We start from the raw sequence: 16,414 nt of genomic DNA, 5'->3' as shown, positions 1-16,414 counted from the left end.
GTGGGTCACTGAACCAGATGAGTTTAAACTCTCATGTGTTAAGGAGCCAACTTTTCCAGATGAGGATATGCATATCCAGATGGAACATGCAACTGTTTCAAAGCTTGGAGGTTTAATATTTTATTTCAGTAATACTATAGTGACTCCAGTCAGTACTGATGTAATGTTGATACTGTTCCTTCACATATTCAGAGTTCAGTTTCAATTAGTGATTCAGAATACTATTAAATATATTTGCTACAAGACCTTGATACATATTCTGCACCTGCATTCCCTTAAGTTTAAATAAATAGTTTCTTTCTAAAAAAATACATTGAAGGACTGCAATGCTTGCATAAGGAAGGCAGCCAACATTTAGTATGAAATGGGAATGGACTTTTTTTTGAAATGTGTGGCTTCTAGTGAAATAGGAAGTTTGGTTCAGAATTTGTGTTTCCAACATGCTATACTTAGCAGCACTGTTAAAACCCCAGATGTACTGTATGTGCATTTCTTTGCTGCTCCATACACCCTGTTACATAATTCTTTACATTGCTTGTGGACTAGAGAAAGCAGAAAAAAAAATTAATAAAAAGTTTTATAACACGTGTTACATTTTCTATAAAACACATAGAAACGAGTGTTCTGTTATTCCATCCTTTGTGCTACTGAGTAATTCCACTGGGAATTCAGAAAACCAGAAGCAAGTCTTGAATATCTGTTTTTTCCTTGCAGGCCTTAACGGTGCAGCAACCAGAGAACATGTGAGTATATGTATAAGTGCTTTGGGCATTTTCCTAATTACTGTTTGTTTAATGAATCTATTGCATAACCTTTGGAGCGGGTGCCAAAATTCCTTTACGTGAAATTAAACACTAAAGCTGAAAATTACTTGGTCTCTATTTCAGCTATTCCCTACCAAGGTTGCCTCTCTTCACCTGATCTCCTTGGTTCATTCTTTCCATGCGCAATTTCTGTGAACAACCTGGAAATTACTGATTTTTTTCACTATTATTATGAAATTAATTGCTAAAATTTCATATTCCTATGTCAGTGAGAAATATGAAAGAATGCATCCTTTTTTGTGATTGTGATTGCCCATATGAAGGGTAGAGAAGCAAGGTACAAAGATGAAGTCCGTGCTGCTCTGTGGATCTCACTGCAAGTCCATGAGACAGGCTGGATAACATCTGTGCAGAGCAGTGCAGGCTGGACAATGTGGTCTGCGGAGCACTGAAGGGCTGATGAAGCTGATATCCTCTGTAGCCCAAGGATGAATAACCAGCTCCCATTTTCATTTTGCTCTGTGGATTTGGTGCTTCAGCCAGTGTTTTGCTCAGCACAGCAGTGCATGTGTAGACATGACCCTGCAGTGGCTATATGAAGGAGTGAGGTTTTGAGGGAAGAGGTTCCAGGCTCCTCTAATTGTACCAACTCCATTTGTGCTGCCCTAATTCAGCTGTGAATATCAAAATTCCAGGAAATCATGCTGTTAGCAAGCTGCAAGTCATCGTCCTGTCAGTGGCACAAGTGGCACTGCCAGGGGCACAGGCAGGCTGGGGAGCCAGGGGCATGGCTGGCAGGACAGGTCTGAGGAAACGGCCAGAAGTGAGAAGGCTACCAGACGAGGTCATGGTGCCAAGTGCTGTGAGGGCAAGGTGTGTCCCAGTGAGAGGGACCAGGGTTAGACAGAGCCCAGGGACTGCCAGCCTGTCCATGGTGATGAAGTCAGGCCCAGGTCAAGCAGGGCTCAGCCTGCGGTTCAGGGTCTGGATCAGTGCGGGCCATGGCTCTGCACAGCTGCGATCACACCTGGGGTAGCTCAGGGGGGACTGGGGCCATGTCCTGAGCTGAAATGGGTCTGAGGGCAGGGTTGGTGGGGAGGGCTTTCGTGAGGCTGGGCAGGGCCAGCAGGGCTGCTCCTGCCCTCAGTGCCCTGCCTGGAGCTCCCTCCAAGACAGATGTGTCCTCTCAACCAACGGAGAAGTGGGGTCTGATGGCTTCAGAAGCTGAAGGGGGACTTTAGTTGCTGCAGGGTGTAGGGAGCATTTCAGGGGACACACAACCAGGGCAGGGACATGGAAATGAGAAAGGGACAGGGATCGTTGGAGCCAGGTGGAGGGCTCAGGCAGACCCTGCATAGCCCCAGAGCCTTGGCAGGCTTGTTGGTGGGGGTCAAAGAGGGGATTTTCAAATGGCCGCTGAAGAGCATCGAGTGCCCCTTGCGAGGGGTTCAGCTAGACTCAGAGTCTGGGCAGGGCCAGCGCTGTGGGAGCGTGTGCTGATTTTGGCTGGGTAGGGTTCACTTTTTCACAGTGCCTAGGGAAGGGATATATTTTGGATTTGTGCTGAACACAGGGCTGATAATATAGAAATGTATTTGTTATTCTGAGCAGGGCTTGCGCAAAGCCAAGGCCTTTTCTGCTTTTCATACTGCCATGCTGGCAGGGAAGCTGGGGGTTCCTGGGAGGGTGGGAGGAGACACAGCTGGGACAAGTGACCTAAATTGACCGAAGGGATATTCCAGACCATGTGGTGTCATGCTCAGTGTATAAAGTGGGGGGAAGAAGGAGGATGGGGAATATTTGAAGTGGTGGCGATTGTCTTTCCAAGTAATCATTATGTGTGATGGGGCCCTGCTCTCCTGGAGATGGCTGAACACCTGCCTGCCCATTGGAAGCAGGGAATTCATTCCTTGCTTTGCTTTGTTTGCTTTCCCCTTTAAACTGTCTAAATCTCAAATTGTGAATTTTCCAGCTTTTCCCCTTCCAGTTCCACCCCCGGTCCTGATGATGGGGGAATGAGTGATCAGGTGCTTGGGGCTGGGTTGCTGGCTGGGGTTTAACCACAACAGAGGGTCAGAGCCCAGAGTCAGGTTTGTTGGGCAAGGTCTTGTGCAGCTGCACACCTGGCTCTGCACTGCTGGCTTAGGGCTTGAGGCAGCCTGAGATAGCTGGCAGGCAGGATGCCATGGGGGCCTGCTGCTCCCGAGGACTGGGAGCTGTTGGGGAGCCCCATGGGGCAGCAGGGCAGAGTCCTCCCAGCCAGGCTTGTCCTACCTCCATTCAGGAGCAGGGGTGGCAGGGGGCAGTGAGGTGGCCCCAGCCTCAAGCCCTGGGCACTTCCCTGGGGATGGGGATGAGCAGAGGCCAGGAATGAGGAGAACCGCAGTAAGACATGGCCCAGGGTGTTTCCAGCCAGGATGGGGTGTTGTTCCATGGCTAGACACATCCACAGCTGCAGCACAGGTGGAGGCAGGTACACCTGCCATGCAACCCAGGCAGAAACTAAGGCCCGTGGGCAGAAGGTGTGAGCCCCAGGTGAGACTGGTCATGGTGAGCCCTGTCAGGGCATTCAGTGCCCAGTCTGGCCTTAGGAGGAATTTGTCTGGTATGTTTACAGCTATTTTAAAAGGGTGAAACCTGTTCTTTCCTCCAAGGAAACTCCTTGCTAGCATTAGTAGTAAGTCACTGCCATCAGCTATATTTAAATACTTTTTGCATTAAATATTTTTAATGAGTTCAAAGACCAGAACTAACTGCCAGATATATCATAAATAGCAAGGTGTCAGCAGACAGGCGGATACTTTTTAGAATACCAGTGTCCAGATTAAAGTAAATTAGTTTCTATTGCACCCATCTTTTTGCCAAGTATTGACACCAAATCTACAGAGCCAAACAATGTGAATTAACAAATTCTCAGTACTCTGCAGCAACTGGAAACAACAGTGATGACATTAGCATAATTTCTCTGCTGCCAGCTTCTCATGCCAAGCTCTGCTATAAACATTTAATTGTACACTCTCAGCTGTTGTCTACCAGTAGATAGGACACCTTATTTGCAGAGGGGGGTGTTTTATAATGACTATCTCGTAGTATGGGTTTGAATTACCCATTAATATAGCCTTGCTTCACAAATGAAAGGCCAGTCCTGAATTTTGGCTTTACTGGATGTTTTATATAACCTTTCTCTTCTTTTCACCACAGCATCTGAGAACCACATAAACATTTAATGTATTTATTCACAGAAATCCCTGTGAATAAGGGAAATACAATTATCTGTACTAGAAACATGGGAAATTAATATGAGGCCTGAACTGACAGAACAACTTTGTCAAGCTCCAGACAGGAAATCTGTGGCACAGCTAGGAACTGAATCCTGACTTTTATCCAAGTGTATCTCAGCTACAAGGCCATCTCTCATCTGGCTGGACTGGCCTCCAGGAGGAAGAATGATTTCCTACAGCAGAATCACTGCTATTTTCACTTTAGCTGCCTCAAAACGGGAATAGCTGCTCATTCTCATACGCAAGCACGTCTCAAAGCTGTGCAGTCCCAAGCATGCTGAATCCCGTCCCCAGAGTCCCCCTAATTCCTGCCTGAGGACACAGTTAGGTGACCAGAGGGGTGTGAGCTGCCTCCCAAAGGAGCCTAAATGCTAAAAAGATTTTGAGGGAGTGTGTGAGGCAATTATCTGGCAGAGCTGCCCAATCAGTTTGTGTGAGCATTACGTAATAGTCTCACTACAAACTCGGCATGCCTTTGTGCACGTTAAACCCATGTCTGCGGCCTGCAATGGAGCAGCCATTTTCACTTGGCATTTTCACTTCACTTTCACTTATGAGATTCAACATCCATTTAGAGTGGCAGTAATTTCCAAACTCAACCCAGTACAACTATGCCCTCTGGCACACATTGATTTTTATTCAGTGCACCTCAGTTCATTGTGTCATGTAGTGTTCTTGACATTACCAGTATAAGCTGATTTTTAATACTGACAACATCTTTGAAGTTCATCCAAATTCTTATGTGATCTCTCATTTAAATTTAAATCATTTGGATTTATAGAGACACACACAGGAGGGATACTGTACAAACGCTTTTGTACGAGTTGCCAGCAGTTCTTATGTTAATTTGGGACTGTCCAGGTCTTAACTTTCCATTTTCTCCCTTGTACCACCACAACAGAGTGATATTTAAACATCTTCTACAAGCCAAGGTCTTGTCTCCAAATTGACAGCTGCAGGCTGGAAAGTGTGAATGAAAGACTATCTGTGCTTCTGATGGCCAAAAAGTTCCAGAGCAAGGCTCTCCAAAATGCAGCAGCAATGAGAAAATCTTTCTCTCCCCATCCTTCAGGGCAGTCTGACTAGTTTCTCCGGCTGTCATGATTGTGATTTCTGAGCAAAAGCTTGAATGCACAGATGTAATTGTTTTATGTCATGTGCCGAACGGCTTTGGATGTCTTAGTGTGCCAACCATCTCTAATATAGATTTGGGGGCCTCTGTCAATTTGTCTAGCACTTGATGTTTGATCATATCCAAGTACCCGAAACACTTGAAAACAGGCTAGTTATATTAAAAAATCTGGTAACAACTGCCTATGGTGATTGCTCTCTCTTTTCCTTAAAAAACATGGTGCTACATGGTGGTTGCAGCACATATTTGTGTTGTTACCCCCACAAGTTCACCTTCCTGTGGGCTGCAAAGGGAAGTTAGAAGGGTGGGTTAAACTGCAAGCAGGTGAATGTGAACCGTTTGTGGTTTTAATAAAAGCACTTGAAACCTGGGCTGCATTCCATATTGAGACACTTCACAGGTGCCAGTCACTATGGTGACAAACTCACCAAGCCAGGCTCATTAGATTTGATTTTGATGGCTGATCAGATGGATGTTTGTCTCAAAAATTCAGCAGTTCTTTCTCTTCTGACCCTTCATCTACCATAATCAGATAAGTAATATTCTTTGTGGTACTGCAGTGAGGCAAAATTTGCAACACACCTAATTACATGTCAGAAATAGTATGGGTTACAAAACTTGTCTAAGAAGGTGGAATGTAGAAGCTGATATCTGACCAAAGTGGTAACAAATCTCATTGCTATCACTGAGTTGCTGAATGGCCCTTGGAAAGTGGAGAAATGATACAAGGATGCATCTCTTGAAAGTATCAAGCAATGTCCCATGTTTTGTCTAAAATACTTCTCTGAATATGACCTGCAGTCATAGTAGTCATCTCTGCACATGAACAGTGCTCATATTCTGCAAATCAAAATTCCTTGAGTACCTCCTGTTTAGCTCTATGTATTAAAATTCTTTGAATATTCATATTTTTGCATGAAAGCTCCTAGAAGTCTAATACCTACGAATTTTAAAATGTATTTTTACTTTTACTCACAAAAAAGTGTGCTGTTGTTATGCTTTTCACATCTTTCTGATCTTTTGAGCACCGTAAACCTACTTGGTCTTCAAGGTACAAGCATCACTTCAACTGCTATCCATAGTAAATTGTGCTGATAAAGGGAAACAGTGAAGTTGTAACCAATTCCTATATTAAAAACTAGGAGCTCTTCCAGAGCTAGAGACTAGTCTGCTTATGTGTACTATGTATACCCCTAACTCCTCTGTAATTTATGAAGTAAATGATTCCCATTCTGAATTCTTCTCTTGGCCAGGTATTCCTGTCCTGGATAACCACTGAGGCTGCTAATTCCTACTAGTAAAACCCTGAGGCCAACTTTATTTCACATCCTCTCTGGCTATGCTTGCTAAAATGTCCTGCAGAATCCACCTTATCTGCAGTGTTACATAAAGTGGTTTCCAGCAGAAGGAACTTTACTTGCTAAGTGTAGGCAGAACTGTTAAGTGAATGTGCAGCTTAATCTGTTTCCTTGTACTTTTGGGGACTGTAGGAACACTCAAGAAACTTTAACTTATAAAAGCATGCACAGGGTAAGGAGTGGCTGACAACCTACAGCTGGGACATACCATTAAGGAAAAGGTAACACCTGGACCATCTGAACTAGGTGACTTTAGAATATCAGACTAGTAGAGCTGAGATGAAGTTTATTAGGAGGAGCATTTGACAAAGCACTCAGGTGTGGTAACAAGAACCCTGCTACTACCTGTGAGTTCAGTAATTTGAGAGAAGACCCAAGTGTGTTCAACTAGAGGCTGGTTACTGTGTGTCCCTTTAATGCAGCCTCAGAAAAGGATGAGGTTTGACCATTCCAAGCTTCTCACAAGATCTAAGCTGAAAGAGCACAGAGTCTGATCATTTTTCTTCAAGAATGATGCACTATATTAAGAACCTTTCTAATAAGCAGTGGTCTCTTTACATTCGTTGTGCTTACAACAGGCAGAGATATTTTTTTGTGCAATCTCCTCGTGTTGGGCTAAATGTCAGGAAAAAAGAACTTCTTGTGCTACAAAAAATTAGTCTGAATATCAGTCAACAGTATAAGGAAAATCAGCATAATGACATGCACATAATTTTTCAAACTTATGATCAGTTTGGTTTAAGAAAAATTCAATGGTTCTCTTATGCAGGACCCTAAATGAAAGCATACTGATTACTAAATTCTTAGAATTATCTGAAATTGTACACTTTTCCAATATTTACCAGTTTATTGACTTAAAAATTTAATTTTAAAAATTACTATGCATTTTTCCACATGTTCAAATATGTACTGCGTATCCTAGGTCTGAATATTAACCACACGTCTATTCACAATTAAATTCCTGAAGAGGAATTTTATAAGTAACTGCAGAAGTTACAAGGAGACTTGAAAGCTGAATTCTGCTAGAATTAATGAACTCAATTCCTAAAAATACTATGATCTCTAGGTTTTACTGCTCCAGGCTGCAAAATTAGTCCATATGTTTGTGGGATCTGGTTTTAAATGGTGACAGACAGCTGATTACTAATATTATCTGGTGACCTCCGTTCAACTGCAACTCTCTCTGATTTATATCAAATTAGTAATTCATGTAAGGTTGGGGAATTAAAAAAATTGCTGCTACAGAGACATTATGCAGAGATTGCATTTCCAGCAAGGGTACATTAAAATCTTTTGCCTTCCTGATGTTCATCTGTGAAGACCATGGGAAATTTGTTTTGCCTTGCCAGATGTTCCCTCCCAAGACACTTTGCTTTTCAACCCTTTTTTACTACTAACGATAGAAAAACCACACCAGAATTAAATATGTATCTTGCCTTCCAGAAGATTTTTTAAAAAAAGCTTTATTAAACATACACACTTTAGAATATATTTAACAATTTTTTCCACCTTGAAGGAATCCTCTATCACAAACACGAGTTCTTATTTTCAGTAAATAACCAAATCAAGCACTTCAGCCCGTGCTACTCACACATGGTAACTGAATGCTAACAGAAATTGCCACTGGTAACTGAAACAACCTGTAGAAAAGTAGCTCTCTAACAACTTAAAACTGGGTTAACATCTGCATGGCATATCAGAAATAATCATCTGTCCTGCACAACTACAGGGAAGCAGCACTGAAGGCAGATCTGCTCTGTGACTATTTAACAATAAAGCAAATACCTTTTGAAGTATATAAAAGCCCCATCACTTTAGAGAAACTAAGTGGCTCTAGGTACATTTCCACACTACTATTTAATGCTGGTTTATAGCATTAGACAGCCATCTCCATTTTAATAGGTGGATGAGGATTATAATCTTCAATCTGGAAGTCTTCTGCCTTGAAGTCACTGATGTCTTTAATCTCACGAAGAATTCTCAATTTGGGGAAAGGTCTTGGCTCCCTCTGAAGCTGAAATAAAAGCAAGCTTACTGTACAAAGCTAACACTTGAAAGCAGAGCCTTTGTGTTCTCAATCTCAAATCAGATTACACTATGTAGGCTTTCCCTTCCCACCAAGAAGATTTATACTAAGAAAAAATAATTGAAAAAAATTCCAATACAGTTAGGTAGAATCTACCTTAGTATTTTCACAGGGAGCAGTAGCATAATTTTCAGGTGAATTCCCTGATCAGCCAAATGCACTGCAAGTACTTTCAGTTGGTACATCAGTTCTGGTGGTTACAGATTATATTTCTTCCAGGGGAAATTAAACTGGAAAATCCGGCCCAAACATGCATCAAATATTCTACAGCTTCTCACCTCCCATCGTTCAGATCTGAATCAATAACTACTTCTCTGGATGGTTTTGAACCATACTAATAATAAGGACATTCAGTCCAAGCTTAGTCTACGAATTTTATCCTACTGCAACAAATTACTTCCTGAAGAAAATGTAGCCTTTCTCAGCCAAACAGTATTACCGATTAACTGTGAATTTTAAGTTGTCCTTTCCTGATATATTACAAAGACATTTTATTTTGTGTTATTGGCATTAGGTGGAATTATTTTCAAAGCTAAAAATACAGATTCTGGATTTTTAACTTGGTTCTAGAGTAATACACAGATGTACATTTCAATCATGCTTGTATTGTATTTGTTTGCAACCTGAATTGAACAGATTTTAAGATATTGTAGTTATTAGGATAGAAATGAGAAAAAAAGCCACACAAATTAATATTAAGGTAATTTTTCATTGAATAAACACTGGAAAATAAAAGGATAGAGTACAGAATAGGTACTTACTTGGACTTTTAGAGGGTCCACATGGTTCAGATATATGTGAGCATCCCCTAAGGTGTGTATGAATTCTCCAGGCTGAAAAGAATGAGGAATACATGTGGTTTTCAAACAGTCAGGTCCCAAGAAAGCAAAACATTAAATGCTTACAGTATTGATTTTCAGCATCTGGCTAGCATGGAATTGCAACTTCTGTACTGGATTGTATAGTTGAAAGCTGTGAAGGGCACAAGCTTCTCTGACTAATGCATAATTAATGAAAAATTTAATGAAATTTCCACTAGCTTACCAAAAAAATGTATCTTTCAAATCCTGCTATGACAGTAGCCTTGGTAAATGAATGGAGCAACACTGATCTGCTCACTGAGACAGCAATAGGTGCAGCAGTGACATCCAGCTTTTCCACTCCACTTCTAGTAAGTACAACTTGCCGAACAAAGCTGGCTTCAGAGCAGCTGCCTCAGCCACTGCTAAACAGCAGTGGAGGTGTCAGGCACAGGCAAGCACCCAGATGGGGTTTGCAAGCTTGCAAGTTCTGTGACTTAGCAGCCCCTGAGCAATTGCATTTAATGTGGGGAAGTTTCATCAGCTCTTTTACAGGCCTCTGACCACCGTTGATCAGCCCTCAGATATGCTGCACTGAAAACCACCAAAGCCACAAGAGGAAGCGGCTGAGAGGCAACAGCTGGACATAACTTCAAACTTCACTTTTTTAGTACCTTGGACTAATTTCTGCAATTGCTGAGAAGCCTGATTCCTTCCCTATTGCCCCGTTTAAAGAAGCAAATTTTTTTACATGCCTTAAAGAAGAGGGGTTTTCCCTTGTACAAGATTGTCATGCACTTAAATTTCTCTGCCAAATTACAATACAGTTCTGAAGTCAGGGCAGGAGCTATTTGAGCCCCACTCTACATAATCCTCTACAGTAGGAAATCAAAGAAATCCACAGCTAAAATTATAGCTGGAAGCTAGGTGGGCAGAATATCCAAATTAGAGTCTTGACAGCAACTGCTGAGCTACTGTTCACTTCCAATGAATACATGCTACAAAACCTAATCACTTGTATATTACTATCCCATGAGGACAGGCACTCAGTTCAGATTTCTAAGACTAGTGAACAGGTCAGTCTTGACACAGTCAAGACATGAAAGGATCTTCTGCTTGACCTGAATTTAAAAATTCTTATGTTGCTGATCCTAACAGCCCATACAGAGGCAATTCACATCAAATTCACAGGGCCCTTTTTTACACATATTTCAGCAAGATTTCAAACAGTTATGTTCATTCCAGTTCTTTGTGGATATGACATGAAGAGCCTTATGTTTTAGTTCCTCATTTCTCAGACAAGAATAAAATGATTGAATAGCCTACCTTCAGCCCTGTGACATGGGCAATCATGTATGTGAGCAGTGAATAGCTGGCAATATTGAAAGGCACTCCTAGTCCCATGTCTCCAGACCTCTGATAGAGTTGGCAGGACAATTCACCATTTAGAACATAGAACTGGCAAAGGGCATGGCATGGAGGCAAAGCCATCAGGGAAATATCTAGGAATTGAGGTACAGAAGGTGGAAAGGAGGAGAAAAAAGTAACAGCATCAGTGTGTTTTGAACGTAGAAGATGCAAAACCTAAACAACCATGTAATGAGATACGGTAGAGAGCCAACTGCACTGTCATTCTGTCACTTTTTCTCTTATCTATAAGCACCTGCTGGCCCAGCAATTCAGTCCAGGTCATGACAAACTGTCTCCCGGGTTGTATGACCAGAAAGTCACGAACAGATATTCCACAGAACAGATTTATGCCATAATGTTGCACAGCACTTTATTTCTACTCACCTTGGTGAGACAGTTGAATTCCCTAAAGGAAGACATTAAGGGTAAAAATTGAGCACACACCCTAAAGCGAATTCCAACTGCTTCATCTGACTCTCTTCCCATTGCAATGTGCTTGTTGAGATATGAAAGTAATGATCATTAAAAAAAAAATAATCAGGAACCAGAAGATCTTTTGAGTGTTTTTCTACGCTTAAAAAGTGCTGAAAGTAAAATTACAGCTTGGCAAGGAAAACTTTCACCAGATATCTTCTGAGAATGTTTAACCTTGAAAATAACATCAATAGCATGTGGCATAGCCTTTCAGACACCAGCTGGAAAATGCTGTGTAATTTTTTTGGAGCACAGACCTAATCACTAGCGAAGTTAAACATTCTCTTGCAGTAGCTCTTGTTTAGAAGTTGCCGAACAGAGTGAATGGATATCTATGTATAGCTTATCATTCCTATGATTCAGGTACACATTCCTATGACCCATGTTCAAGGAGAAGATTACGACACAAATAATACTTTTGTTCTCTAGTTTTAAGGGTTAAGTTTACAATAGGCTACAAGGCTAAAAGTCAGACACATTGCTTTAATGTACTTTTTATGGTTTGGTTTTTTTTACCTTTTTAAAATAAGAGTTACTGTCTTTGAATAGACTGTATGTCAAAGACACTGGTGTATCCCTCACTTTAACCTGAAAAGGAATGCTCTGAAGAAAAACTTCATTATTTTTGAGGTCTGAACATGAGGATAAAGTAGAAAGAGAAGCAAGATTATAACCCCTGGCCATTTTTACTGCACTCCTGGTAGTTTTATAAAGAATGAACGAGGACACCGAATGAAACTGAAATAATAATTTAGCACACAGCAATATAATGTGCAACTGCATTCACTTTACACCAGCTGTTCAATACCTTTGGGATTCCAAGCACACATGATGATTCTTCTGTCATCTGGATTGGTTTTGATCGTTTCAATCACTTTTTGCAACTGATCAACTCCTTGGTTGGAGTAATCTGAAGAAATATAACAAAGAAGATCTAAACCAGACAGATTCAAGTCATGGTAGTTTTTCAACACCCAGCCCATGTCCCACTGAAAAGTGATACCCCAAATGACAACCTTTGAAGATTTTTTTGCAACTTTGAAACTGATTAAAAAGTTGGCACCATCCAAACATAGGCTGTTCTTGGTCTTTCTTAGGCTTCTCAGAGCCCATAAAATTCTCATTATGATATTTTCATATGTCCCCCAACCCTTTTGTGTGCTTTGAGTACCTTTAGCACCCACTGGAATAGGACCATTCCTATTTATTCAATTTTCAACAACTTGACTTTTTCTAATTCCAACTAGAAAGTCTGTATAATCATCACTAAACCCCAAGAAACAAAAGCTCCAGTACAAAAGAACTAGCAGGACAAAGCATGATATTTTATCACTCATGATGACTTGTTACCTAAACAGGACAAGAGCTGTACTGGAATGGACAAGATGTTACCACCTAGTCAGTCATGGTATTTAGACTGATTTGCTTATTGCATTTCTAGATTAAAATGTCTTTTTAGACATTCAATTTGCATGCTACAGTGCTCCTTCTTTGGTATATATATATATGTATATATATGTATATATATATATAATTATGCCCAGACCAGTGTGGCAGGTGCCAGCATTGTTTACACACTCAAAAGTAGAAAGTTTTAGACAGATGAATAAATGAATCCAACTAGCACTCACAAGGTCATGTATGAAAACTAAATTTCCATAGCATTTAGCTCCAGAAAGGACCTTTAATCATGTGTAGCACAGGTTATTACATTTCACCGAATGACACTCACAGGCTGAATTTTAGGCTCAACACAAGTTATGCAAGAAATTTTCTGAAATTAACTGAGCATTAGAATGGATTTCAGAATAAAAAAGTCATTAGTCGTTAATCATTGTTCTGACTCATGCCAGTGAATCAGCATGGCTGGTAACTACTTTTTTCTAATAACTCTTATTGCAGCAACACCAAATTATGGTTACAGGGAGACCCAGACTGGCAAACAAAGTAGTAATACACAATTAGTATCTCAGGGAACTTTTCTGCCAGCAATACCATGTCAGAAGCCTTGTCAAATGATTGTTAGTTCCTGAAGCTAATTACCTATCCTTTCCTTAAGCAATGCAACTTAAGGAAATCTATTTGTAAGGAAAACTATGGGCATTTATGTTGTTCTTTTCTTCCATGCTATGTTGCGCCTTAAACCTTTTAAGATGAGGAACTCTAAGTTTTCATAAGTGTCAGTTCACAATTTGAATCATTTGTGTCACCATAAAGTTGTATCCTGCTAGTAGCCAACATGTCAATACTAAGTCTAATACCAGTAATTAATGTGAGCTTCAATTTGAGGCTGCACCGAAAACAAAACAACAACAACAAAAAAAACCCAATCAAGATACTAGATAACTAGACAATTTGTTAATCCAAGTTTAAAAGTCACACCAGGTAGTGATAATCTGGTTTATGACTCCTTTTCCTTAATGGTAGTCCTCTAAACAGTTTCTACCATCCTCTCCTTCAGTGACTTGGAAAAGAGGAATCAATACATTTGAGAGTCAGTTTAATAAACCAGTTCCACTGAAAATATCAACAGCTACTGCATCACATCACAATTTGTCACAGCTGTTCTGTCCACAGTATCATCAGCTATTGAAATATCCTACTTTGTTCTTGGTGCAGAATGGAAAAAACCTTTCTCTTCCAGTGAATGTAGTGCACTGATGCCAGTTCTTTCCAGCACAACTATCTCATGGACCCTGCACTGGTATACACAGATGGCAGCCTGTGTTCCACTGTTATCAAATGGAGCTAGTTCAGGTTTCTGGACTGCAGTATACACATCCTTCCAGCTATCAGCAACCACATCTCCTCTAGGTGAAAGAGTAACTGAGTGCCTTATGACTAATCTGCTCCACAAATACCAAACTACAGTATACAAAGCTACATCTTTCAGGATAACTAAGACTGAGTAAGGAAAAAAAAAGGTTATATCAACTCTCTTAAACACTCTTTACTCTGACTATCAGTTTGCTGTCAATGGCTCTTTAAGAACAGTCCATTCCATGCAGACTTCTAGAAGTGATGTGTCACAGCTGTCTCACTGAGAACTCACGACTGTATTTGGATGTGATTACCTGTGTGCATATCTTTGTATTCTGCTCCAAAATGCCTCCACTGGAAACCATACACTGGTCCCAAATCACCCTCCTCTCTGGTGCTGAAACCCTGCTTATCCAGGAACTCACGTGACCCATTAGCATCCCAAATCTTCACGCCTTTTGCAGAGAGATCTTTGGCATTAGTAGAACCCTACAAAACACAGCGAGAAGTCTGCCTCCTAATTCCAACACACGGGACATGATTCAAAACAGTTGTATTAAGCTTTGCTAGTCCACAGTATTTCTCCACTCATAAAGGATGAACAGTGTAATTAATGTAATGGATGAGGTTCTTGCACATGGACAGAACAAAACTTGTGAGCAACATCCTGGGAGGGAGTTTGAAGTGCCATGCTGCTGTTGTTTAACTCAGGATTTTCACACCTTGTGAATGTACAAACAGCCTCAAGGTCAACAGTGGAACGTCATTTCATATTTGCAGAAAACAAGATTTTACTTTACAGACTGATGAAAACAGACTAACAAAAAATGTATGGCCTAGACACAGTCTTTGCCAAGCCACCTGTAATAAGCTTAAGGTCTTAAAAGTCCTTTTGTTAAAATGACAAAAATCAGAAAATAACCCAAAAAAATGTCACTAAATCCTGAAAGAGGTCCAAATCAGGACACTCAAAAATCCAGCACTGAAGTTATGCAGTTTTGGGGAGTGTCTAATCTTTTACAATTGAAAAACAAAACAAAACCAAAGCTTTTAAGAAATGAATGTGTATTTCAGTCCTGCTACACTCTCCAATACCTGCACAATATCACATCATATAAAGGAATACTTACATTGTAATGAACTACCTATTGTTGAATTTTATTACACTAGGTACAGCTATTAGCTCTGTTAGATCTCATTTTTTGCTACTAAAAAGCCTAGCATTTACATCAGTCTTACTTCACCTGTGGTTCCACACTGCTTGCTTCTGCTCAAATCAAGCTATCTCAGGATTAAAAAGCAGATCATTAAATTGCCTACTATCTATCTCATATTATTATTTCTGATTAAAACACCAAGAAGAGAGACTGCACTAGGTTTTATAGGCCAAGACCTCACTATTTCAAATCTTTCCCCTTAAAAAGAAATAGAAGAGAAACTGTTCTGATTGCACTGGTAGCAACAGTTTGAAGTAAAATGCAGAATGTCTTGAAGACAATAACCTTCCGTGAGTGGTCACAGTATTAGGGGCTGCACTTCTTCTGTCATAGGAACAGAAGCTTCTGCAATCACTCAAATGCCTCAATCCACTGTCCACCAGTCCTATTTATGCCACTCTCGGGCCCACCACCCACAGAGACACCCAAATACCGAACCTTGATGAACCACAGCAACTCCTCCAGCACTCCCTTCCAGAACACCCTCTTCGTTGTGAGCAGTGGAAACTGATCTGGAAAAGAGGTCCAGAACGTCAGCGAGGGCCAGCCATTTGCCAGGGAGAACAGCCTTTCCCCACACAGAGGGCAATGGCACCGCCTGACATTGTGAGGTTGGGATATTAAGTAAGGAGTTGCGAGAGGATCCGTAACTCCCATGTTCACATCCCTCGGGTGGGAAGGAACGGGACAGCCCCGGCGTGTGAGACCCCCACACTCAGCCCGGCTCAGGGCGGTGCTGCTGGAGCCGCGGAGGGCAGGAGCAGGCAGCAGGAGCAGGGGAAAAGGAGCAAAGGCAGGGGGCCGAGGGTCCCGGCGGTGCCCACCTCTCAGGCTGTACCGCGCCTGCATGCCGAACACGGAGAGGGTGCCGGTGCCGGTGCGATCCTCCCGCCGGTGGCCGTGCTGCAGGATGTGCCGCACCTGCTGCAGGTACTGCTGCTCGCCGGGCTCCGGGCGGGTCGCGGCCGCCGTCAGCAGCTCCCCGTCGGCGGGCATGGTGGGCAAGCGGCTCTGCGCTCTGAGCGCCGGCTGCGCGGCTCTCCCGGGCCCGCCAAAGCCCGGCTTTCGCGCCAAAGCCCGGCTTTCCCGCCAAACGGCGCCCAGGGGCGGGCGGAGCGGAGCGGCAGCGCCG

General features: G+C 41.8%; 1 protein-coding gene across 1 annotated transcript; it reads right to left on the bottom strand.

Moving 5' to 3' along the window:
- Positions 1 to 7,943: 7,943 nt before the first annotated feature.
- On the bottom strand, positions 7,944 to 16,414 carry TYMS (thymidylate synthetase). The gene is made up of 7 exons (XM_066182691.1): positions 16,107 to 16,414; positions 15,721 to 15,794; positions 14,380 to 14,554; positions 12,114 to 12,215; positions 10,748 to 10,923; positions 9,383 to 9,454; positions 7,944 to 8,549 (listed from the first exon to the last, which is right to left on the bottom strand). The coding sequence occupies exons 1-7, from the start codon at positions 16,276 to 16,278 to the stop codon at positions 8,412 to 8,414; spliced, it is 909 nt and encodes a 302-aa protein (XP_066038788.1). The 5' UTR covers positions 16,279 to 16,414; the 3' UTR covers positions 7,944 to 8,411.

This window comes from Chamaea fasciata, unplaced genomic scaffold (genome assembly GCF_029207755.1).
Source record: "Chamaea fasciata isolate MVZ Bird 193981 ecotype frontalis unplaced genomic scaffold, bChaFas1.0.hap1 SCAF_1, whole genome shotgun sequence".
NCBI lineage: Eukaryota > Metazoa > Chordata > Aves > Passeriformes > Sylviidae > Chamaea > Chamaea fasciata.
This window is presented reverse-complemented; position numbering and strand designations above follow the sequence as displayed.

Bases quoted from the DNA above. Each gene is read 5' to 3' on its own strand.
- TYMS (XM_066182691.1), bottom strand. From the start codon at position 16,278: ATGCCCGCCGACGGGGAGCTGCTGACGGCGGCCGCGACCCGCCCGGAG. The intron at 9,455-10,747 runs GTAGGCTATTCA...CATTCTTTTCAG, and splicing joins CCCATGTCACAGGGCTGAAG to CCTGGAGAATTCATACACAC. The intron at 8,550-9,382 runs GTAAGTACCTAT...CTTTTATTTCAG, and splicing joins TGGACCCTCTAAAAGTCCAA to CTTCAGAGGGAGCCAAGACC.